A 25,784-nucleotide genomic window follows, 5' to 3' on the forward strand; every position below is an offset into this window, starting at 1 on the left:
AGGTACAGTCAGGTCAAGTGGTACTTGACCTGACTGTACCTGACCCGAGTGGTACTGGGGGGGGAAGGGGGAAAGGTTGAGAACCGCTGGTGTAGACCAAGCCTACGGTTTTAGTGCTTCCTTTGATCTCTCTTCAAGCCTGTCATTGGGTATGGGCCTCCAAATCTCCTCTCTCTGGCTATAAAGGGGATTTGCATTTTGCAGGGATGTTTTTTTTTTAATCTGGACCACTGTTTTTACCTGTTCTGCTTGGTTTCTTTATCTGTCTCTTTTGATGTAACTCCATAGCAAGTAACGCATCATAAACAACCACACAGGGACCTGTACTATATTAATAAACACACATTTTCCTAGTTCATCACAATTCCTTTACAATATCTAGTGTACTGGCAACCTGCCTTGGGAGGAGATTTGGCTTTAACTTTTTAACAGAAAATATAACTATCTAACTAAGGAGGTAAAACTTCAAATGGAGGAACCATTGTGGGCCAGGAATAGATGTGCTAATCCATTGTGTATTTGCAGTGTCTAAAATGGCACAAACCTGCAGTAGTTGAGGTAGGGAACTCAGAACCATATCCACTAGTGATGGAAGAGAGTGAGCCCTCTAGGATCTCTCTTCTCCTCCTCCCTCCACCCCTCTGGGAGAGTCCCTTTATCTTTAATATTGCAGATAGCTGAGAGTTGTCCTCAAACAGTGTTACCAGTCTGGTCTGATGTGTACCATAGGGAATATTGGAAAGGGCTAGCTTCTGAAGCTGAAGGCCCATTCCCTTGACAATCTTTATTTCAAAGCCCACCCCTGCAAAAGTGGAATACAAATAACTACTTAAACACTGAAGCATCTGTTTTGTTAGATTCCTGGAAGGGAATTTGCAAAAACCCCAAAAAGGAAATCCACCACCTCAGTGAGAGAGCTCATTTGACAAGCTGCCAGTTCTGAGCTAAGCCTCATTTAATAAAGATTTTAGTCTGTGGGGACCTGTCGGTAGAAGCTGAATTTAGAGAGAGTCTCATTCTTTTCATAGTGAGTGGAGGCTTTCAGCCGTCTTTACAGAGAGGGGATAAGAGCAACCAATTTAGAGGGCCTCTCTTACAGTAGGGGAGTGTTTCCTTGCTGTAAGATGGTGATTAGAAACAAATGAAGGAAAGAATGGGTTATAGTTTCATTTTAACCTATTGGAATGCCAGTATTCTAGTTTTGATTAGTATGGCTTGGGTTTGAATTTGAAATTACAGGAAAATACCAGCTTCATGTTAAATTAATGCTTTCGGGTAGGGTGGTTTGGGTTCTTAGCTAATTTTTGTTTTGTGAGTTGGGGGAGTACTGGAATTAATTCTAGCCATTGCCCTCATGTAACCTGTGGAGATTAAGGGGTCCAGTGTTACCAGCATCACCCTTTCTTGTTGTAACCCTGGTGTTCTACACAGATCTGGCAAGACCTTTGCCTAGTCGACTTCTGGAGCCCATGTTGCTTTAAGTGGCAACATTTTATGTCTTGTACTCTGACCGAACTGGAACACAGGCTTGCAGTGCTGAAAGTGTTCGTTGTAAAATGGAGTGGCAGTGATTGAAGCTCAGTCAAACTCTAACTATAGCCTCAGGGTTTATCTACGTGCAGACACTCAGGAAAATTAAGGAAAGTTGCATACTTCAGGCAGATTAGTTACAATGCATTAAACTACTAAAGTGAATTAAAATAACCATCCCATGGTCTGGGAAGAGATAGAAGGTCGACTGCTTCTTTCACATCACCAGCTTTAAGAAACTGCCTAGCATAGTGTTTGCAGTGGGTAGGAGAATGGGATCCTTAATGTGACAGATGTGTGTGGGCCTCCTTTTTGTATCAGAGGCGAAGGTGGAGGAAATAGCTCTGGGATTATTTTTGTAATCCTATCCCCAGGATGTGTCTGTTTCCCCCTCCCCCGACTCTCCCCACTTCTGACTGACCATCACTCACTGGAATAGATAGATAGATATGAGTGCTCGTTTGGCAGTGGACCAATTTGCTTCATTTGCTCTTCTGTGTGAGCATCTTTCTCTTCCCACACTCCTTTAACCCCTTCTGATTTTTATTTTCTCTCTCTCAAGTTGCTTTATGTAAGTCCAGAAGGAGCATTAGTCACAGATTGCAGGAAAAGCTTTCTTCTGGCAAATAAGGCAAACTATAAATAGCTCACAATCCAGCAGTAATTAAACAAACTGTACTGCTGGGATCCTCAAGCTGTAGACACTTAGTTTAAAAACCATAATTGTCTAGTGGACTGAAATAGTTGAATTTTAAGCAGAAGCAATTGTTTAGATCATTGATGGAAGATGGAACACAAGTATATTACAGCCAAGTTCCTATGACAGCACATAGCTTAGAAAGTTTGGAGTCTTGTCTCTTTAGTTTAGCCTGCACCAAATGTGTCTCTGTAGATTGGATAGCTTCTCACACTCTGCTCTGAAGTAGCACTTACAGTTGATGTACATTGATACGGTTGTTACAGCAGTGAATGAAGTGTAATGCAGGTGAAGTGTTCCTGGAGTGTAAAGTGGGTTTTTTTTTTTTTTTTTTTGTTTGGGCTTGATGAAAAGTCCAATATGAAGATAGAGCATCTCTTTTGGCTGGGAGTTCAGGCCATCTTACTAGCACTATATTATATTGTCATAGTGAAAATGACTAGCTTACTCATGGATCAATAAGTTGTGATGAGGAAAAGTCAGCTCTTGCCCTAAGTACTTTATGCTGTTGCTTTTCAAGGATACATGAAGGCTTTAATTTCTTAGTATCCTGCTTCAGCAAGTTTTAATGGAAGCTCCATGCCTCAGTAAAATAGTGGTATATTGCTGGGAAATGTATTTTAATCTGTTTGCTGGCAACAGCCGACTGCTGTGCCAGTGAATAGAACTGGCACTAGAGAAATGGGGGAAATCTGAACGTGATGGTAGCCTGATAAGACTTGAAATAATATATCCTTTTATTGAGTGCTCAAAATCAGTCTTCCAGACCTCTTCCTGCTGTCTGCAGCAGGGACTTCATGTTGTAAAACATACATTTTTACTGAGCAAACAGAACTTTTTCAAATAAACAACCCCCTACAGTGCTATAAAATCAAAAGTGGGGAACAAATAACAAAATAAATGGAAATGTTAACCGTTGTACCTGTGTCATCCTGCGCCATTGCAAAGCTTTTCAGAGGGAAGGATCTCTTGATTTCAATATACTCTGCCCCTCCCTAAAATGATCTTTAGGCACTGGATTGTCTTTCCCTGACCAGATAGGGTCTCTTCTAGGCCACAAATTCAAATTCTGGTTAGATCAGTAGTGACAGAAAGTTACCATGTTGAAGCTGTTTAGTGGCCTAGGTGAGGGCTTCAAGTTCTCTTACAGGTAGTTTTTCTACTATTAAGAGGTGATTCTGTTTTGTAGATCTTTCATATACTATTACATACATCACTTCCCCTGCCATCCATGATGGCTAGATGTCTTTGTGGCTATGGCAGCAACTTCTTATATGGAGAAGTTAATATTAGGAAAATATCGAGTGTTTTTTTTTAGGGGTTTTTTGTTGCAATCTCAGCAGCTGGAAATAAGGAGAACCGAAACCACATGACCAGCCATTTCTCTGTGGACCACCAGTGATCCATGGATCACAGTTGGGGAGCCTCTGGCCTAAGTACAATGAGTTGCTGACCTCGGCTCTATTTCCAAGGGACGGGTTGCACATCAGTAAAAACTGTTGCCTTGGCACTAATTACCTCCCCTTTTGATAGGATCTTTGTAGAGGTCAAGAAGTGCACTGCTCTGGAAACTGATCTATCCTCTCCTTCCCATTGGCTGTCCCTTCAACTGGGAATGAAGCACCTAGTAAGGTCATGTGAATGATTTTGCAAGCGCCCAGATAGTGCTAGCCACCACTCAGTTGCCCCTGTACCATCTCTGTCTTGCTCTGGGACCTCTCCCCTTCTTGGCATTGGGATCTGAATGCTTGTTGCTCCTGTTTATTTTGTTAATGTGACTATCAACACCAGGAATCTTGCTGTCCTAAAGTCAGGCCAGCCTTTAAACAGCAAGCCTGTGGGAAGTACAGCAGGCAGTCAACTCCAGTCTCAAAGAGTGGCAGTTCCGGTGTATTACATCTCTCTGAAACCAGTGTCATTTGGTTGCCTTTCTATCCTAGCAGTGATGCACAACCATTGCTTTGCTATGCATGGCTACTATTTTCATTTTGAAAGGTTGCTGCTGCAGTGTAGCTACATCTGCCAGTCTGCCAATCAAGGACTGCTCGATCTTCGCTTCTGCCAGTAGTGTCATTACAGTGGTAAAATGTTGCTCCTCCAGGCTGTCTCCTGATAAGTATGGTTCCTACATCATTTCCTACATGATTCTGATAACTTGGTAATCTGTGCTCTCCATGGCAAAAGACCAAGTGCATAATTTTAAATTTACTCAGAATAATGTGGCCATGGATAACAGTGTCCCAGGTTTAGTGTTGCAGGTTTTATCCAGCCTTGCAGTCCCTCTTTAAATAATGGTAGTTTAATCCTGGCAAGCAAGCGCTGCTTTGTGTTCAGTTGAAGCTAGTCTTTCACTGCCAGCCTGTCTCTGGGTTCTAAATGACTCATTGGAAGGATTAGCAACTCCTATCTTGTATGACTTTTTTATGGTGTATGTCCACTGGTTGAAAACAAACGTGCTCTTTGTGAAATGAACACAGAACCTTGGCATGCTCTTAGAGACGGACAAGTCCCATTCAGCTGAATATTTACAATGAAACAAATTTAAACTCCACTTCAAAATTCAGATTTTTTTTTCTTTCTTTTAATTAGGTTCCAGTTGTCTGTTGCACCTAATCTTTATTATGGGGGAAGATGTTGTCTCTGCATGCTGAGATGCAGCATGAAACCTTCCCCATTGAAGAAAGACTGGAGTGGGTTTGGAAAGGGATGATTATTAGCTAAACTTCTGTTTCAGGCAGTAATGCTTCTCTGAGCACGTCCATTGATGGGGAAATATTAAATTTTTGTGTGTGGTTTGCCTGGGACATGCTAAGGTGTTGTAAAGGAATCTCCGTATGGTAGGTGCATTTAGTTTAGTACTGCGTTTAGTTTAGATGGCAGGCCTTGGGAAGTAGGAGAACTTGGATATCTGAATACACTCCCCTGTTGAATGCCTCGCTGTTCACTCTTCAACAGCACAAGCACCATGTGATGTGATCTAGTGAAAGGAATAGAACTTCTGCCCCTCTCCTCCTCCCCTCATTTTAATAGTTCAGCCATGTGTATGACTCTTGGTATGATTCTGTGCTGTCTTGTTTAGGTTTGTGTTAATCACCTCTATTTTCTTCTGGACACATTTTTAGTAAACATGGATTTAATCTCAGTCGTGATGGTACTCTGCCATGTGGGTGACTTGCGATCCAATAAGCAGGTAGTAAACTGATGCAAATCTCATGATGTATGGTTGACGGGTACCAATTCTGCCAGTGCTGACGTGCTTGATTGGAAGCCCACTGAACTCCGCAGTTTGCAAAACTTCTCAGGACACTAACGCAACTGGGGGTAGCTATAAAACAGAAAGGAGAAGGGGAGGAAAATACAAATCTATAAACCATCCCTCTAAGAGGAGGTTACCTTGGTATTTGTCCATGGTGTAATAACCTTTGCTTAGAACCACGTTTCATATAATTGCAACATTCCTCAGGTCAGTTGTCTGTCCAAGTAGGAGTTATAGTTTACAAAGAGGTTTTTTTTTTTTTTTTTAATGTGGTGTGGGATTGTAGTGAGGAAAGGAAGGGGAAGAGAAATCCAGGGAAATAACACTGATTGATTAAAAAATCGTGTCTGCGCATGAGTGTGTCTTCCCCCTCCCCCCCAAATGCTGGTTCAGATCTATGACTGAACTGCAGTTTGCTAAGACTATTGGGTCAGCACTAAATCCTTGGGCCCCATTCCAGGTATTAAAGCCACATTTAAATTTTATTTGCTTTCTGGGCAGAATCTGGATGTTGACTACTAAATGCCATCAGCCAAAGTATCTGGATTTGATGTCAGAATGTTCTGAGTGGAGCATTTTGTTTTTTTGTTTCACTGAGATTCTGATGAGAAATTTGAAGTTAACACTCCCCTCCAATTTCTACTTTGATATCCTTGAAGGAAACGACATAATAGAAGTAGACAAGTAGATACAGAAACTAGTTCTGACAGTGAGCATTTCAAATGTATTATATATTCCCATCTCCATTGGTATTATCTAGAGAATTGTTTTTGTCTATGTACAATATGTGGGAACATGCAGGCCCACCTTGAGTCTCCAACATATTGCTGCACTCGGGATTGACTTTTTAAAAGCAGAATCTCTTTCAAGTGTGGATAATAAATTCCACCCTCTGTTTCAAACCCACTCATGCACTTGGATTTCGAGTCTTAGTGTTGCTCTGCCATTTATTTGGAGCAAATATCTTATTCGTGAAGATTAAGAGACCTGCAGAAATGGAAACAAACTCTTCTTGTAGATATTCAGTTTGGACAGCTGCCCAGCATTGATCCCTGCTCTGGATTAAAGGCAACTCTTGACTCATTCACATGACTTGCAGACTCAGGAAGACAATACTGCATTGGTTATTTGTGACTTACTCCATACATCCTCTTGTGAATGCATCTATTTAACCACAAGAGCTAGAAAATGTAATGGAAAAAGCTTAGTCTCTTATAAAGTTTTGTGTGTCCAGGTGTGGATTCTGTGATTTATTCCAGGAGTGCAGAATCCTGGGACTTGGTAGACACAGTTGACTTATCTATGTATTTATGCTATGGCGGTGCCTCTGATGTAACTGGATTTTTTGTTGTCTTCCTCAGACCCTGTTGCTGTTGGGTGGTGTTGCTCTGTCCTGCCTTGCTCTGGATCTCCTCTTCCTCCTGTTCTACTCATTCTGGCTGTGCTGCCGCCATCGAAAAAGTGAAGAGCACTTAAATGCAGATTGCTGCTGCACTGCCTGGTGTGTTATCATAGCAACCCTTGTCTGCAGGTGAGTTTACATTTGCCTACAGGGTAAATTGATGTTGCCTATTTTGTCACTGCCCCTTCCTCCACTACATCCCTCCCATACCACACACATGCTAAGTATCAGCTACTGACACAGTGACTCAGTATATTGGATACAGGGTATTATTGGAAACAGCCTTCTCTCCTGTAGTGTACCTCTAACTTTACATATCCAGCACAGACTTTACTGATTGCTATTACCCACCTTATTGCATAGTGGTTTGAGTCCTATAATGAGGACTGTAAAGTTACCCTGCTTCTGTTTATGGCATTTGCCATTCACTAGCAGTTAAACAAGGACCCTGTCCTGAGGAGGTGGTCACTTAATTAAAATGGATGAAGTTCAAATAATTATCTGGCCTAGTCAGAGTTTTATGTTGGAATCTGGTTTCCTTAAGGAAATAACAAGTACAATGGATAGGTGGATTTAGGGGTAAAAAGGCATGGATCCTCCTCTTGGAGTTAGGGAGAAGTCAGTGTTCCAATGTAGATGGTGTCCAGTGCTTGCAATTTTGCTTCTACATTGCTCCATTTTTATCACTTGGCTGAGATTGAGGCATTGCCCTAAAGATCACTGGTAATGTTGCTAGTATTGGCCACCAATGTTTTAATGCCAGAAACCTTTGAGGGGGAGAGGAAGACTGGCCACAAGTGGATAATAAGGAAAGAAAATAAGGTCCTATTGGATTCTGCTTTTAGACAAGTGCAGACAAGAAACCCTGCCTTCCAAAAAGTTAGTGGCAGGAGTTAGAAAATAAAAAACTCAGTTAAACCATTTCTGAAACGAATCCAGGGCTAGATTTGGACAGTGGCAAAAGCAGTGTGCTGCAGCCTGTGAACTGTGAATAAGCACCCCAGCATGTAGATCAATCCATCTCCTTTCTTGATAGCACTTGGACCTATCAGTGGCCACAGTGCTTACTCTTAGTCCTGCTCCGGTCTTGTTGACTTATGCTTAGAAACACCATGCAGCTCTCCAGTATCAGGTTAGCATGTGTCACCCTTGTTGTATCCAACTCTTAGTAAAGCATTCTGGGAATACTTGGGATGAGGTAATTTATTCCTTGACCATGCAAAACTACATTGTCAATTAGATAAGGCCTTAATTTTCACTTATGTTGTCCTAATCGCACTGATCAAGTGCAGTGCTAGTGAATTAGCCTTGTAAAACCCTAGAAGCTTGGGAGAATGATTGAGGGGCTTTTGCTTTGGTTGTATTTCTCCTTCTGATGTTTGAACTTACAAGGAATTCTTCATCACCCAAGGAAAGCAAAGGAAGGGTAATGGGGAGCGGATTGTCTTTGTATCTGTCCCTTCTTTCTCTTCACCCGGCAACTAGGTGGCTGCCTGGACTGTAGCATTCAGGTTGCATAGTGGCGGTGCTGTATTTTGTGGATAAGGAGCTTAGTTGCCTAGGGAGGGATTAGCTTGTATACTGTGTACTTGTTCTCATTTGCTCTTTCCAGGCACATGGCAAAGAGAATAGAAACCCTCTGAAGTACTGGAGCAAGCACAGTGTGGTGTATTGTGAGCATAGAAAGCTGAGAATGGATTCGCCTTTAAAGGCTGAGATTGAGGAGGGCTGGCATCTTGGCACACAGTGGCTTCTCTCCAAAGAGCAACTGTGCCTTTCTGGGCAAATATAGATGTATTGAGTGGAAGGAGGGAAGAAATAGTTTTCAGAGACTAAATCTAAACTCCCAGTCACCTTGCTTGTTCCTGGACCTAGGAGCTTCAGCTTCATAAACATCCACTCTAATTATTTTAAAGTGCTGTGTTCCTAACCCTTTCTTGCAGGAACTTTAACTGATGCTATTTATAATTGTGTTTGCTGCAGGCTCTTGGTAGCTATTGTAATGCAATGTTTTATGTCCAAAGCATCTGCAGTAGTGAGGTTTTACCCTGTAGAAAGGATGGGACTGGATAGGTTGTGGGTTTGGTGTCTCTCGGAGTAGTCAGGTAAAAGGTTAAGGCTTTGAAACGTAATTTTTGCAAACACCAGATTGTGTAGAGTAATCTAGAGATAATCTCTTCTGAATTCCTGAAATCTCAACCAGCTGCTTCAATCTTTGACATCCTAGTTGTTTTGCCAAGCATGAACTGGGAGGAGTGTGTCCTTACAGCAAAGGTTATGGTTATTTGTCCAAGCAATATCTTCTTCTCTTTCCTTCCTCCTCCAAGAAAATTCTTGCTAGCCTCTTTGTTTTAAATTCCACCCCAGAATCGATAACGGGCTAGCTCATGAAACAGTAGTTCTTAATAACTGTTGGTGATTGAAGGTGCTGTCCAAATGCTGCTTTCTGTCTTGCAAAGCCAGCGTCCACTTGTAAATCCTGCAGCTTTGGTAAATTGCCAGTTTTTAAGATGTACTCCCACCTCTAGCAGCAGGACAAGAGTTTAGTGATTGGCTAAGGAACACAAACAATATAGAGCCCTTTGCTTGTTCTGCACCTTTTAAAAGGGTTCTAGATACCACAATTAACTATCCAATTCCAGACTAGTTGACTGGGTATATATTCTAATACAGGACACAAGAACTGAGGGTGGCAGATGCCAATGAATTTTAGGGAGCCAGGAATAAGACTACTCAGTTGTCTGTCTTCCAGCAGCCGAAGAAAGAATATGTAATCAACCTCTGGCTTGGTCTACATGGAGGATGATAGAGAAGTTCTGCTCCTTTAACACAGGTGGCCAATGTGGACTCTTGATATGAGGAGTGGCTACCACTTTGTGCGAAGATGGAAATTTGTAGCTTGGCTATTCAGACAGTGAATTCTCCTACATGAGAACTGGCTAACTCTGGACTACATAAGCACTCCAAAAACACTGCTAGATTTGTGTGTGTGCGTGCGTGCCCTCCTGCACTCCCCCCTTTCCCCCAGGGCATAGCAAGGGCCCTGATGTAAAATTAGGTCATGGGGACTGCTTCCCAAATCTAAAATGTTGCTTACCTTTGCCATTGTGGAAAATCAGAATGTATCCATAAATACACTAACATGCAGGCTGTCTACACACAGAAAAATCTTCTGTTTACACAAAACACTCTCTGTCAGTGAGCTACTGCTAGATTTTTATGGTGCAGAAGTCCTGTAGACATGATCTCAAGTTGCTAATTCTGTAAATGTTAGTGTCTCCAAAGTCTATCTTGTCTGATATCATTGTAAGATAAAGCACCCATATTCAAAACCCAACTAACCTTTTATCAATAAATTTTATCTACTGGAAAATCAGCATAACAGCCGTTGAGATGTCACACATTTGTAAATATGCACATCGTATCAGCATAAAACATAGGTAACTCTGCTTTTTATATGCCAAACTTCTAACTAAGTAGCAAAGCACATCCAAAGCACGCATGTAGTTAGTCAAAAAGCCCAAGAGTTTGTCACTGTTAGAACATTTTTCAAGTTGGTGCAGCTCTACTGGAACTAACTGCATGGCACTACACCACTGTAAAAGATAGGGCAGCGGTTCTCAACCTTTTTTTCCTGAGTACCACTCGAGTCAGATACAGTCAGGTCAAGTACCACTCAGGGGGGAAGGCGGGTGGGACTTTCTGCAGAGGCGGGTTACATGGGGGGAACAATGCCCTCTGCCGAAACCCTTCCGCCATTTGCCCCTTTTCGGCAATAGGGTTTCCCAGGGGTGGACGGGTGGGCACTTCCGGCGGCGGATTTGGCAGCACGGTATGGCTCGTGTACCACCCAGCCTTCTGCGAAGTACCACCGGTGGTACGCATACCACTGGTTGAGAACCGCTGAGATAGGGTATTATTCAGTGGGGAATCAAACCCCAAATCTTAATCTGCACCCACAATTTTGCCCATGGAAAAACTTGCCATTTGAGCACGAACAACATTTGTTTTGCATTGACAAATAATGTGGCTTGTCATTAAGTGCAAACAAGTGGTGTCATAAATGTACAGACCGCTCTTGGAAATGTGGTCTCTGTGTCTCAAAACCAAACAGAGGGATCCATGCTGCCAAGGTATTAAAAATAAAATAGGAAGTAAAATCAAAAGCATACGTCTCCTTCGCACTATGAGGTGAGGGAATATTGAGCCGTAAAATACAGTGCTCTGAGACTGACATGTCTATTGACTCTCAAACATAAAATATACCTCTTCAGAACTTACCTGTGTTCTCCAATGCATATCTGGTTTGGGTAATGGAACAAATATTTGCATTCTAAAGGAAAGAAATTTTCCAGCAGATGGCAAGTAGAGCACCTTGAGTTACACAACCCATTAGCCCCAACACCTCTAACTGCTCCTATAAAACTTAAGGCAAATGCTGAGACAAATTTTCAAAAGTGGTCTCTAGTTTTGTGTCCCACCATTTTTGGGTGCCCAAGCTGAGTTGCTGTGAGCCTGGTTTTTGGAAGTGTGGAGCCATCCACAGCTTGAGATAATTTGACTTGGAGTTGTCAGCAGTTGGCATCTGTGTAAAGCAGTGTACTTTAGTGTGCGTTATATAGTGTAACTAAGAAATATTTAATAAATGAGTTTTTGGCAGAAAAGCTATTCACTGGGTTGCTATGGGCCGTCAAGGTTTACAAATACTTTAGGGTTGCCGAGCAGCATCCCCATTACTTTCTCTCTGTAACCTCCAGCTGCCTTCTCCTGACCTGTGACAGCTCATTCTCTCTCAGCTGGGACCAGAGCACAGCAATCCTTGCGGGCACTGAGCTCTCTTCCCTCCATGGTAGGAAAGGGAACTGCCATGTTGTGAACCTTGCTTCTGTAAAAAGGACTTTTGCATTTCAGTGGTTCTTATTGACAAAGAACAGGATTGAATACTTGGTTCTTCTTGGTGGGATAACTAATACCGCTTTAGCCCACAGTGGATGTATAGCACATATCTTGACTTACAGATTTCAGTGGTATCTTTAATTTGAATTACCTTCATCCTAAATCCTGATATTGAGTGTTTTAATAGATTTCCTTCCCATTATTGTGCCCCATCATTAAATACAAAATGTCTGCTACTACTTGCTTAAGGGTGCTGTTTCTGATCCCGTTTGATTAAAAGACTGCTGCTGTGCGGAGAATACTGAGAACCAGGCAGCTGACTTCTGTACTGATAAAGTCTCTTCTGGAGGAGTGAGACTAAATGCAGCTGTAGTTGACTGCAGAATACTGGTCCTACAAAACCTGTAGGGATCAAATCTGTGCTGCTTCATTCTGAAGAATGGCCCGGAACTGACTTAATATGGATGACAAAACACAGTTGGGAGAGACTTTCAGCTCTCGGGGAGGGTGCAGCTTGCTCAGCTTCTTTTCCCCCCCCCCCCACAGCTACTTTTTTTGGTTACTAAGCTTGGGGTTGGTGGGGGCTGAGGTGCATAGTGCACTGACATGTCTCCCAGCATCTTCTCTCACAGGGCACGGCCCTGAACTTCTAGCGACATTCCAGCAGGGGAGGAATCTGGAGGGTTTTCTCTCTAATTATCAACTCCATTTACATGATGAAAGTGCTTTTGTGGAAAAGTGTTCATGGGAATTGAACCTCTTCTGTACTAGGACAGTAAATGTCATTACAATTGTATGCCTTCTGCCTTTCTGAAACAATGAAGATGTAGGTCAGCTGCTCACTCTGTGGAAAACTCTTTAACTGAGGTTTTTCCAGGCCAACCCCTTCATAGTTTATGAAGGTCCTGACTGCTGAGAAGATCCAAGGGACTGACAGACTCGTGCAGCTGCTGTGCTTCCAGTGTGTGCTCTCTGCTTCTGTTTTTTACGTGTGTGAGAACAAGTAGTGATGCAGCCAGGGCTAGCTACACTGTCCTGCTGATCCCTTTTGACATAAGGCCTTGTCTACACTAGCACTTATGTCGGGTGTGAAAAAACACTCTCTCTCCTCCTGAGTGACCTAAGTTTGGCTGGCATATGCGCTTGTGTGGATAGCTACCGCCACTCATTTAGGTGGTTTTATTATGTCAGCGGAAGAGCTCTCTCCTGTCGACATAACCTGGTTACACAAGTGCTTATGCCAGCAAAACTTATGTTGCTCACACTTTCACTCTGCTGCCCAGATCCCAGCCCATACCCCTTCCTCTTCCACCCTGCCCCCATCTCTGCTACTAGGCTCATTTGGCAGCACGGAGAAATGTCCGCAGGACTGCGGGGGAAGAGCAGCAATGCCAGGCGGCTTGGGCCAGCCCTGTGCGTCCCGTTTTCAGTTTAGGGAAATAGAGCCCACTTTCCCTAGAGTGACTGTCTTGCTGCAGCAGAGGAGGAATTTGTCTGAACTAGCAGGTTGGAAGAGAGCCTGGCCTGCTTGCCAGAACAAATCCACGTGCAAAAGTCCGTTATCCACACACACAAGCCCATTCTGGGCTGCCTACTGTTGAGGATGCTCCATGTCATTTTCTAAACCGGTAGACACTGGGATGAGGAGGCTGTGCTTAATGTCCTTCAATTACCTGTTTGTTGAACATAGAAGCAACACTCACTAGTTCTGAAGGCTTTTTTTTGGAGTACTTCCTTCCTACACCTCCATCAAATCTCAGGGCAATGGCTGGTGCAGAGAAATTGGGTGTTAAGCTTGAATACTTATCTAGGTCCAGCTGAATGACAGCTAACAGCCGATGTAAGGAACGCAGTGTCTACACTGACACTGCATTGCCCTGTCTATGTCAACATAAGCTCTAAACCCCTCATTGAGGTGGTTTTCTTATGTCAGCATAGCAAGGGAGCTACATTAGTGAGAGGAGCATTTGAATGTGTACACCTCCACTGTTTCGTTGACACAAGCTGAGTTTTGTCGACAAAATTCTCTAGTGTAGACCAGCCTTTAGCAATGCACAGCGTTGGCTCTTGGGAGGGAACTTGGCTAGTTGATTGTAACCTGGATAGGCCATGGTGAAGTTTGAATTCTGTCTGTTCTGCAGCTATCTGTCATAGCTGGACCATAAACTAGTCTGTGTTATGGGTAGGGAGGGGGCATGTCACTCAGCCTAGAGGTACTGAACGGATCCCCCCATTAACATGCAGCATCGCAAATCTGATTGTCAGGTTTGCCAAATCAGTTGGTTCGTTCTTTCTATCTCTCCTAGTGAATAGGGAAGTGTCATCGCCCCAGCTGCCCTTTAACTCTCAACCCGTTCTCAGAGCTGAAGGCATGCTTCCTGTGGGAAATCCCGGTGAGAGTGGAGGAGTGCTGGAAGAGCCAGCAGTTACTTTCATAGATAAACCCTTGCTGTAAACCAGCCCTTTCTTGCTCTTCTCTCCACAGTGCTGGCATTGCTGTTGGCTTCTATGGAAATGGGGAGACCAGTGATGGCATCCACCGTCTGACATACTCACTGCGACATGCAAACCGCACCGTGTCGGGGGTCCAAGAGCGGGTAAGTACAGGGAGGGACTGTAGCAAGGAATTGAGGTGTGTGTGAAAGACGTTTCCATCCACATCTGTGTGTCTGTCCCTCTTTTGTTAGTCTCTGAATTGAGAAGTGTTTGCCACAACTTCCATTAACGGGTAGTGATTTTTTTCAGCCTGTATTGCTTCTAAAAATATCAAAACAAATTAAACTTGTTAAATAAAGAAGTGTTCTCTCACGATTCTGTGTGGTTAAAAGCAGCTTCTCATTAGCACTCCTCCGCCTGCAGAAGTGGTGGCAGGCCAAAAGCAGAGAACAGTAGCTCTTTAGTAAATGACACTCTTAATAAATATAGTGGCTTGCAGCATTTGTGCTCCAGGTGTGCTGCCTCTCGGGGCTTTCATTTTGTTGCTCCTCTGCAGCCTTGGTCTTTATACAGTTAACCCTACACCACAGTGGGCTTCCAGTGCACCCCAACTTGTGCTTAAAAGGAAACCTCTGCTTTACAACCCATCCCAAAACTAAAGCAAAGGAGGCTGATTTAAAAGCAGGAAAATAAGCTTATTCTCTTGCCTGCCCAGCCCTGGTGAATCTTTTCAAGATCTGTGGTGGTTCTTGGGGGTGATTATCTCCATCTTCAGTGCCAAATGAATCGGAAGCTATGACTTTCTCATTGTAAGTTACCTGTGAAAGGTAAATACTCCCACAGTCAAATCTGGAAATTGTCCCTCACTTGTTGGCAGTGATAATCCCTATCTCCGCCCTCCCTGCTCTTCCTCCTAGACTGGCAGACTCTTGTAAATGTGTGGGGTTTTTTTTGTTTTTTTTTCTCCTTTCTCTCATTCCTTCTGTTTGATCCACAGGTGTTGGATACTGCAGTGGCCCTGAACCAAACAGTGGAGTCGAACTTGTTGACTCTTGAGGAGGTGTTCATGAAGCAGACAGATTACCTGCACGTCATCCAGAAACTCCAGGGCCTCTTGGATGATTTGGTCAGGCAAACAACAGAGATCCCTTTCTGGAAGAATGAGGAACTGTCATTAGAGGAACTGGCTGTTCAGATTGATTTATATGACTGGTACAGGTGGGCAACATGTTGGCCTGAACCGTTGATGTGACATCCATATATTGTGTTTAAGCTGTAGCATCCATCATGTCTTTCAGGTCAGATCAACCTGTGAAGGTTTTCCTGCTAGTTGATCTGATCTATAAATTTGTTATACACCAGCAGGTATTCCAGGCCTGTCTTCATTGGGATTGTTTCCCTGAGCAAAAGTGTGCTGAGCCTTGGTAAAAACATATCAGAACAGATGTGACTTGATTTAATCAGCAGATGTGTTACTTTGAATAGGCAAAGTCCATTAAGTTGTGCTGCTCACACTCTCTCTCTGGTGCTGGCATGGGGTGAGCCTTTTTACTTGGCTGTCTCATCTGGATGTTCTATAGATGAAGGCCTGCCACACACTGTATAATGCATTCAGGATATAGATACCTTGTTACCTCATAGCCCCTGGAGAGGTACAGAACTGACCATCGCTATTTATAAGAGCAGTGAATAGGTACAGTACACTCTGTGCTCAGAGGCTACTTCAGGAGTCTCCTCTGTCCTGAAGTGCTTTTATTATTCTTTTACTACTTTAATTTGATCTGTAATGTCTGCCTGGACTGTTGGTGTATTTTGTTCTTTCTACGTAGTGTCCATCTGCACAGATCAGTCACATTAAAATTTGTTGCATGTTCCTGAACAGCTTAATGCTTTGGTCACTTACAAACACTTTCTCATGCCTGTGTTCCAGAGCTAGCCAGCTGAGGACGCTATAGACTAGTCATGTGATCTGAGCTGTGCAGTTCATTAGTGAATTTTATTTGCTAGGCTTGAATGGTGGGAGAGGCCCAAGTTTTTCTCTCAAGGCATGCTCATCTATTCTCTAGACACTAATTTTTGTCTTCAGATCATCTGTGTTTCCATTTATTGCAGGTGGCTGGGATACCTGGGCCTACTTCTATTCCATGTCCTGATCTGTTTGCTGGTGCTCTTTGGATTAATTAGAAATTCCAAGGCCATTCTTTTGGGGTAAGTCCTGACATAGGGACAGTGCTTGAGGAAAGGCAGGCAGAGGATTAACACCAGCATGTTGAGTCCTTCAGGTTGCCATCAGATCCTTTCCTGTGCTGCTGAGTAGTATTTGTAGAGTGTGGTGGATGGCTGATCACCTGTTTACCACTTAGGAGAGCAATGCCCTGTAGAGCCTCTCTAAACTGATAGGATTAGGACATCAGCTGGGATATGTTCACAAAAAAATTACTTTTTTTTGGCAGAAGAACTCTATTGTATCTGTTTAACATCTTGCTTTAGAGTAAAAAAGACAAGGAACTTATTCCTGAGAGTGCCTCTCTTTCAATAGTTAGCATTGGTAACCTCTCTCTGGCTCACTTACCCATTGCTGGAAAGCCATGATGCATGGAACTGTCACCCCAATGGAAGAACCTTCTCTTGAGATTAAAATGGTGTTTTAAAAAGAAGAATCCATTGATGCTCCAGTGGGGGGTGAGGGGTTTAAACCTGATGAATAATACTGTGCTTGCAGTCTCCAGCCTTGCACCTTAACAACACCTGGTAGTCTGCCTGATTGTATTGTATTCTTTCCTCTGGCCTTGGCTGTGCTGTTTCAACAGACATGAAACTCTGCAAAATGGTGAAGGCCACTGACCCTGCTGTGAAGCAGGAGTTTTGTATTGTCACAGAGTAGAACTAGTCATGGGCATTAATTTTATTCACCTGTACATTGCATATACTTCCTCCATGCTGGGGCATTGTGTTAAAATAAAACAATATTCCCCTGGCCATCTTTTGACATTTGTTTTCATCTTGCATATTTGGCTAAGACCACACTGTATTACAAAAATCATGAAAATTTGATACTAGGGTGGTCCCTTGGCCATTTTTATTACAATGCCCTAGCATGGTGGTAATTACAATGTATATTCAGCCTTTAGTTACCTGCTAGATTATTACATACCTGGTAGGTTATAAGGGACAAAATTCCAAATGTATGTACAGATGGTAAGTCCAGTTTAAATTAGAAACATGTTCTTTATTAGCCAGAGTTTCAAATTAAGGCATTCCCCCAAAGGAAGTTCAGAGAATAAGGAACCCATGTTCTACAGCCAAGCAAGGTGATGAAATGCCAGCTGTAGATCTTCTAGCCAAATGGTTGGTTACTAACCCGACCATCTTCATTTTAAAGCAAAACACCAAATGCTCCGTATTGAACTGATTGCCCTGTTCAGCTGAAGTGTACAAAACCACATTATCCATATGTCACAATACAGCAGAATCTTGCTAATGTACAAATCGGATAACTTTCATAACCACTCTGCAGAGAAGTGGAGCAAGACTGTCAAGACTGAATAGCAGAGTACTGTGCTGAGGTTGTGTATTGCTGAGCCTTCATTTGTTCTGTGAAATACACCAGATACTAATATAATGCAAAATAAATTTAAAGCAAAACTTTTTTTTTAAAATGGGATTTTTTTTTATTCCATTCCCTTGACATTTTTGTTATGATTTGATAAATTGCAAAATGCAATAAACTATGGTGGCTTTTCTAGCCATTAATGTAAATTACTGAGTATCTGCTTTCAGTACAATAAACTAATAAAGCCCTTCTCTGGTTTATTACTCAGCTGATCCTCATGCACTTTGGTATTTAAATTTACATTAACAAAATATGCAATTGAATGTCAAAATGTAAATTATATTCCAAAATCATGAACAGTTCCTCCCCCCCCCCCTTTTTTTTTTATGAAACAACCATCTTACTCAAACATCTTGTATGCTCACTGTATTAATCCCAAAGGCCTGGATTTTGGAATTTGGGTTAACTGGTAGACTAGTTTATGAATATTAATGCCACCTATCCTCTTTACCCCCCTCTTCCCCAGATTATAATGGTACTGTAATGTATATTGGCTGCTCTTCCTCCTCCAGCTATTGGAATGTAATCATTCTGCTCTGATATTTCAACTAGTTCATTCTGGCCCAAAAGATGGAGCACACTGGCTGGGAGTCTGGGTTTCTCTTAAATTGGGGTGTATTAACGGGTTGTTTTTTGGAGGTGTGACAGCATCTCCTGCTAGAGGATTATACAATATGCCTTATAATGATAGACTTGAGGAGCGCAATCTATTCACCCCTATGTGGGGAACAAATATTTGATAATGGGCTCTTCAGTCTAGCAGAGAGAGGCATGACATGATCCAGTCGCTGGAAGTTGAAGCTAGACAAAATCAGTTTGGAAACAAGGTGTAAACTTTTAACAGTGAAAGTAATTAGCCATTGGCACAATTACCAAGGATCCTGCTGGAGTCTTCATCACTGACAAGTTTAAAATCAAGGTTGGATGTTTTTATAAAAAGATATGCTCTAGTTCAAGAGCAATTTGTTTTGGAGAAGTTCTAGGGCCTGTGTTATACAGGAGATCAGACTGGATGATCCCACTGGTTCCTTCTGGCCAAGGAATCTGAATTTAGGGTGTAACAGCTGCAACAATCTATTGAACTGTGAGCTGATTGCTGTGCATTGGGCACTTGACACCAGGAAGACTAGGAACTGACAGGCTGTGATGGAGATCCCCCTGGGGGGACTTGCACACTGCCATCCACAGGCACTATGCTGAAAACCTGCCCCGTTGTGTCTGAATGCTGACAGCCCAATTTATTTCAGAAACTTTATTGGGATTTTCTCGATTCAGATCAAAAGGTCTTGTTGACTATTAGTCGTGTCTTCCTACTGCTGTTTGGAAACCTGTGGTGCTGCAAAAGGGTCTGACTAGGTAACTTAGGTGAAGGGCGCAATGCCTAGATAGATCAGAGGAGGATTTGGAAGTCTAATAAAAGAGCTGGGTGTGAGCAGAGGGTGATCTAAAAGACAGAGTAACTTTCCAGGTAAGGTATGTCTACATTGACGGCGGCACTGTTGGCACCGCTGGATCGATTCTGCGGGATCGATTGAGCGGCTGTGGAGACCCGCTCAATCGATCTGGAAGTCGATGGCGTTAATCCACCCCCACAAAAAGGTAACATTGCGTCAACCGGAGGGCATTTCCAGTCTGCGGCGTCCCCACTATGCTGCGCTGTAAGAAGTTAGGGAGTCGACGGGAGATACGGAAGCCACTCTACGTAGCTTGTCTCTCTCCCATCGACTGCCACCGAAATTCACTGGCAGTGTAGACCAAGCCTAAGTTGTCGTCTAGTCTCTTCCCCGTCCTATCTTTACTTCCACTCTCTGTCATGACCAGTAATGAAGAAATAAAAATGGGGGCTTTTTGTGCAATCCAGTCAAGCCCTTTGGTGTATAACTCTGGATGTACCTTCCTTGTTTGTATCCAGTCTGTTTTGGGAATTCAAACACTTTTACATCCTTGTCTCAGTGAGATGCCAGATTAGCAACGTTTAAAGCAACAGTCTTCTCCCCGCAGAATACGAACAGCATGGATGGCAGGAATACAAACATCCCCTTGCCAATGTGCTTCTAAGGGCCACTTCCAATCTCTGTGCTCATTCAGTCCTTAACTGCCTTGCTGAGGTTGTCAGTTAGTGTCCTGCTCAGAACTGGTTTAAGGCCTGGGGTGGAAGGAGGTGTGGGGGGCTTTCCAATCAAGTGATACAGGCCACTGAACAACTTCTTAGATTAACTCCTTTTGGTTACTGCTGACGTGGACTGCTTCAGGATTCTTAGTGTAAGAAGTGCATGCTGGTATGCAGGTTTTTGTATTCCAAACAGTTTGCATACAGGACGTTCTGGCTTTTATTTCCACATTGCTGGTTACACAAATGAGAACTGGTTGGTTATTGCTTTTGAACTCCAAGAAACCCTTGTTAAAGACCTTGTTAAATTCCAATACCTTGGGTATTGGGATTGGAGCCAATACATCAGCCATCTGTGTTTCTTCTTCCTTCCACAGGGTATGTCTTCTAGGGGTGCTTGCCCTAATTGTCAGTTGGGGATCCTTGGGTCTGGAGCTGGCGGTTGCAGTGGTAAGTGGTTCTGATCCAACCTTCACACACCCTACAATGCAGATTTCTCGGGTACATGAATAAACGACTCCCAGTGCTTGTTGTGTTGTCTTTATAGAATTTCTGGTTTTCAGTATATGTTCTAGTAAATAACATATGAAACAGGTTCAGAAACTATACCTCCATAGTGCAGTTTGCTAGCTAGTATCCCTACTCCACTCTGCTCCAAGTCTGGGTGATATGGTATGTGGAAGCTGTTTCCAGAAGGAGGTTGGTGAGATGGATGACTTGTGGGACCTGATTTTTTGGAATATCCCCAAACATGAAAGCCTCAAATGGAGGATTCCCTGGCACAGATATGGCTGAATCTTTGTGTCGTGGTGTTGACTTTCCTTTTTCTTTCTTCTCTCTCTAGGGATCCAGTGACTTCTGTGTTAACCCCGATGCCTACATTTCTAAAGTGGTAGAGGATCATGCAGTGCTCAGTACTGGTAAGTACTAAGAAAGTGACTGGCTGAGATACGCAATGTAGTAGCAGAAGCTGGCATTGAGGGGTAGCGCTTGTGGTCTAGTGTGTGAGGCTTATATTAGCAACTGAGGTAAAATGCTGGGAAAAACATACACAGCTAAAGATCTGAAAAGCTAAGATCCTAAAGGACTTCCCCCAAAGAATTGTTTCTCAAGCAGACGGAGGCTTATTCAGTGACATCTCCTCTTTTCATTCTGCTTATTAATTCTTTTTAGCAGTGAATGGAAATCCATGGATTCAGAAAATCTGAATTCAGGGTTTTTAGATGTCTTTTGGCTGTTCTTGTACATCCTGGCAGCCAAGGTTTTTTTTTTTTTTTAAAGGAGATTCTATTTCTTCTGGTTGTGAGTGTAAACTGGGCCCCTCATATTCAGTTCCGCAGTCCAACAGACACAACGTTGTAGAGAGTAGTATGAATTTCCCTCAGAATGCAGTGTTTAACTTTGACCACTTAAACCACCAGTTTTGTTCACTACATTGCTGATTATTATACCAGAATCATCCCAGTTAGTGTGCTTAGCCTGTATTATGAGCTGTTCCACTTGTATGAAAGGATTTGCAAAAGACACCAGGCTGCAAGCTGAAATATGGAAATAGTATTCCTTCAAATATTTTGATCATTTGGATAGTCACGCTCTCTAGCAAAAGTGATGTTTACATAAAGTGTTGGACTCATTGCAAGACTTTGTGGGTTCTATAGAACATAGTCCAGCTTGCAGCCTAGTTTTACAAGCTGTGCTAACATTTTTATACAGCTTTCCTTGTCTTTAATTCTCCTCTGCTTTTAGAATAAGGGTTCTGCCAGGTAGAATTGAAAATAGGTCACCTTTTGAACTTCTCATTCCTCCCTCCAAATGAATTCTACAGAACTCCCTGAGAATACATGATTAATCACTGAAATCCAGGTTTTCCTGCTTGAGGTCTTTGTCTCCTTAGTTGGGCAGCAGACCATTCAATGGAACGGGTAGCTGTTCTGCTGGCACAACAAACTATAGGTTTAGCATATCAGTTGTGAAGGCTCCATTAGGCTAGCAGAATTGACTAAATGGGACACTGAAGAGAGTAGGAACTACAGCTCTCTTCCATGAGGCTATAGTTAGCAATGTGACCTGTTCTACACTGAGTCGCTAAAAGATCAGCCCAGGCTCATAGGAGGTGATTTTAATTTGTTCATGAGCTCCCTCTCCCTTTTAACAGTGAATTGGTCTTTCTTAATGGCTTAATTCCTGGGCATTCCATCACATTGGACTGCATGAGGGAAATGGCTGAGCACAAGGAAAAGATTAAACTTGAAGTGATGCAAGTTTAGTCTCTTCCTATGAGTTACCGCTACTTTATTCCCTATACCTATTTCCAGGGTGCTAGGCAGGTTGCTCGTATCCTCATTATCAGGGGTGTGATGTGCACCTGAGCCAGAAAAATAATGGTGTGCGGGCCAGTGCTGGGATCTCTGAGGTCACTCAGCGACCAGCAAGGGTGCATCTAAAAACAGTAACTTAAGGCACACCATCAGCTTGAAGCAGGAGTCTAGTCCATTTCTTTTTTCCTCTAGTAATTTTCTTAGAAAATGTAAAAGCAATGCAGTGAGCATGACACTGACATCCGTATTTGTCGTCTTGAGAATTTTTGGACTCATGAAATGCCTGTTGCAGGATTTAAGCACAATATCAGGAATGTGACCTATAAAACAGTTTTAGTAATGCTAGGCATGAAAGACCTGTTGCATCATAACTGCAGTAATGCATCGCTGTGATACCAAACTTTGATGGAAGGTTTAATTCCTCTCCCTAAGTTCCATGAGAGGTGCTGACCTCTCTAACGTAGATTTCCACTTCCAAGTGTTACACTTTCTTACACATAGTGCATTCATTCAGAATAGTTGAAAGAATTGTCAAACACATCTTTACTGGAGAAAACAATTTTACATTAGCAACAAAATAGGGAGAAATCTAGTCATATAAAAGAATCTGAAGGTAACTGCAGGCGCTATACCTACTCCTGAGCCCCTTGCCAGATTTTTTTTTTTTTTTTTTTTGGTAGTCAGATTTTTTTAATGTAAGACTCCCGCAAATGGTGGAGAGACTGGCTAACTATACAAAAACAGTGAAACCAACTGTACACAGTGTTGCGTTAGTGCAAAGAACACCCAAGTAGGAAAAAATTCTCTCTTCTTCCAGGAGGCTTACTTTGTACTAATCAGCTATCGTCGTCTTGTGTATTACTCCTAACCGTGCTAGGTAAATCTCTTTCCAACAGAAGGGTTAAGTTCATAATATCCCTTACTTTGTTTACTCGTCTTCAGTATTTTTACCCTGCTGGTTTGTTCAAGGATGCTCTGGGTCCAGGTGGGCTTTATCACCCTTACAGGCATTTGTCCTTGAAACACCGTCTTTGGCTGATGTCTGGATTGGGGCTTCCTTCTTGGAATTGTCAGTGCCACATCCACCTTAAGCAGAGTCTTGATAATGTGGGGTCACCTCCCCTTTTTTCCTTTAGTCAGAAGGCTAAGAAGGCTGCATCTTAGCCCTGCTGAACTGGCAGTCAGTCCAACGTTTCCCACGTAGCTGTGTGGCCCAGATTCATTCATTTGATACAGTAATTTTTGTCTGTAAATTACAAAAGCTCTTTAGGACAAGAGGGCATTTTCCTGGCGAAGCTGGGCAGCAGGACTAAAACTGGTTATGGGTTAGTATTTTCGTCCGTTTTCAGATCGAAGCAGAACTAATGGCACTAGAAATAATCTAATTAAGTGCATCACTATTGTCACCACTCTTGAGCTAAAGAGAGGACTCTGTTTATTTACTGCTGCAAAAAATGGACCAGAATTCTTAGAGGAGAGAAACTTAAACTGTTTTGTGTGAGGCTAGCGTGTGTGTCTGGCTCATCTGGTATTTATTAATTGAGCGAGAGTCACTGGAGTTGAACACTGACTGGATAATCACCTCTTGCTTTTAGTAAAAAGCCAAGGTGCAGCCAGTGTGTTTTTGTTTTTAAAGCAGGAGGCCATCTTCTAGCCTCATTCACTTTCTCTGATATTTTATTACCAAATGATTTATTTGATCAAATTAAATAAAAAGGTGTAATCTGTTTAGCCAAAAAGACTTTTCTCTGCAGATTACCTCTTACGGGTATGCTGCATTGGACCGGCTTATCTGAGGGACTGCACAGCTGAGGAGATGGGGAAATAGAGCTTTTCACCTCAAATCCAGTCAAGCCTGGTAGTGGCTGAAAGCTGTTAATGTCAGGCTGTTCAGTGGTCAATGTGAAGTGAATTTGGCCTTCATCAGTTACCAGGGGATATGATCATGTCGCAAAAATCACCATCCTAGCTGGCCTCTTATTGACAATCTCAGCACAGAAACTAGACTGAATGGACCCTGGAGACTAAACCCTTCTCTCATATCTAGAGATAATTGCTCCGGGTCAGGGTTGAGGCACATGCTTAGGAGGTGCGGTCGTCTGTGCTGCTACTACTGGTGTTTGTATGGGCTCATAGACAGAGTTGAGTCTTCAGAGCTATCAATTTGGTATTTTTTCAAGGATACTAAATTCACCAAGTTTTGAACCCAGATTCTACTTTGTGATTTTGTTGACTTGCTAAATAGCTTAAGCTTTTTAAGGGCAAATCCAACAGCAATCAGATTGGCTGATGTTTAACTTAGTCTATTCTAATCAAAAGTCAAACTTCTGCTTGCTCCTTTTTTTTTTTTTTTTTTTTCACCTGCATGAGTTTGAAACTAGAAATATTCTATTTGAAAGCTGTATATAAATACTGCCAAAATTTCCCTTTCCTGTGAATCCCTAGTTCTGAGTGGGAACGGGACAATACCGCTCGGGCAGTATGGATACCCTGGGAAGAATGCTGCTTTTCTCCCATTCGAATTACTTCCCCAGATCCCAATAACTAAACACCATCTTCTGAGCACAGTATGTGAAATGCAAGTGGTGAAGACCAGTCGGGTAAATGTGAGGAATGGCTGAAGAGTTACAGGTTTATGGCAAGCCAGTTAGGCAAGTCCTGACTTTATTTTTTTTAAAACAAATAAAATAAAAATCAGTGACCTTTGTAAACAGCCTGCGCTGCTTGCTCTCTAGCCATCCCTAGCACACATGATTCCCTCTGCTTTTAAGACACATACTCACAGACCATATTGCAATTCTGCTGGGCTTCAATGCCATCACATTATAAAATTATGAACTGTAAGGCTTCCATGTATGCAGAAGTGAGAAGTGGATTCTAGCAGATGAAACTGACTTTATTGCTGGTAGCCTATTACACTTCCCTTTCTAGGAAAAACAAACTTGCAGGAGGATTTCAAATTGATGCTTTTATCAAACTGTTCTGTTGGCTTATTTCTGCTCTTTAACTCCCTTTTCCCATAGAAAGTGGGTCAGGAGGATTGCCCTAGCAGTAGCGGGCACAGGCAACTGGGAATATGAACCCTTCTCTTGGAGACAGCTTAAAGCCCAGTTTCAAAAAACAACTCCAATCTTGGCCTGTAGTATTTTAGGCTGAAAGGATTTTAAAAAAAAGACCTCCTAAACTTGACCTCCCCTGGAACGGGTGGAAAATGATTTTTGAGAGCAGATGAAGTTGCCATCGATATGTTTATGGTAGTTAATGTAATTGGAGGGCCGTATTCTGGACAGATGTCAGTGGAGAATTTGCCTTGTGTATGAAAGCTTTGTCAGAGTTACCCCTTTTGGACCCAAGGTCTGGGGCTGTTCCAGCCGGGTGTAAAAACTGATGATCGAATCTGATATTTTCTTTGACACAAAGTCCTGCTTCCCTGAAAGCAGGAGAAACCAAGAACAAAAGGAGCAATTTCTCAGTTTATGTGCTCAAGTGTCTTTCAACCAGTGGAACCCTCTATCCCCATGTGGCT

At 42.6% G+C, this 25,784-nt stretch overlaps 1 protein-coding gene across 2 annotated transcripts in view; it reads left to right on the forward strand.

The window, feature by feature from the left end:
- The window catches only part of TTYH3 (tweety family member 3), a 90,541-nt gene that overhangs the window by 41,072 nt on the left and 23,685 nt on the right, over positions 1 to 25,784 (forward strand). For both annotated transcript variants that reach the window (XM_067550843.1, XM_067550842.1), the window contains exons 2-7: positions 6,845 to 7,014; positions 14,267 to 14,378; positions 15,215 to 15,435; positions 16,330 to 16,425; positions 20,318 to 20,390; positions 20,785 to 20,860. In XM_067550843.1, coding sequence (XP_067406944.1) covers positions 6,845 to 7,014; positions 14,267 to 14,378; positions 15,215 to 15,435; positions 16,330 to 16,425; positions 20,318 to 20,390; positions 20,785 to 20,860 — 748 coding nt within the window. The remainder of the gene's footprint in view (positions 1 to 6,844; positions 7,015 to 14,266; positions 14,379 to 15,214; positions 15,436 to 16,329; positions 16,426 to 20,317; positions 20,391 to 20,784; positions 20,861 to 25,784) is intronic.

Source organism: Emydura macquarii, unplaced genomic scaffold (assembly GCF_026122565.2).
Source record: "Emydura macquarii macquarii isolate MOO-44397 ecotype Brisbane River unplaced genomic scaffold, CSIRO-AGI_Emac_v2 contig_1348, whole genome shotgun sequence".
In the NCBI taxonomy this organism is placed as follows: Eukaryota; Metazoa; Chordata; order Testudines; family Chelidae; genus Emydura; species Emydura macquarii.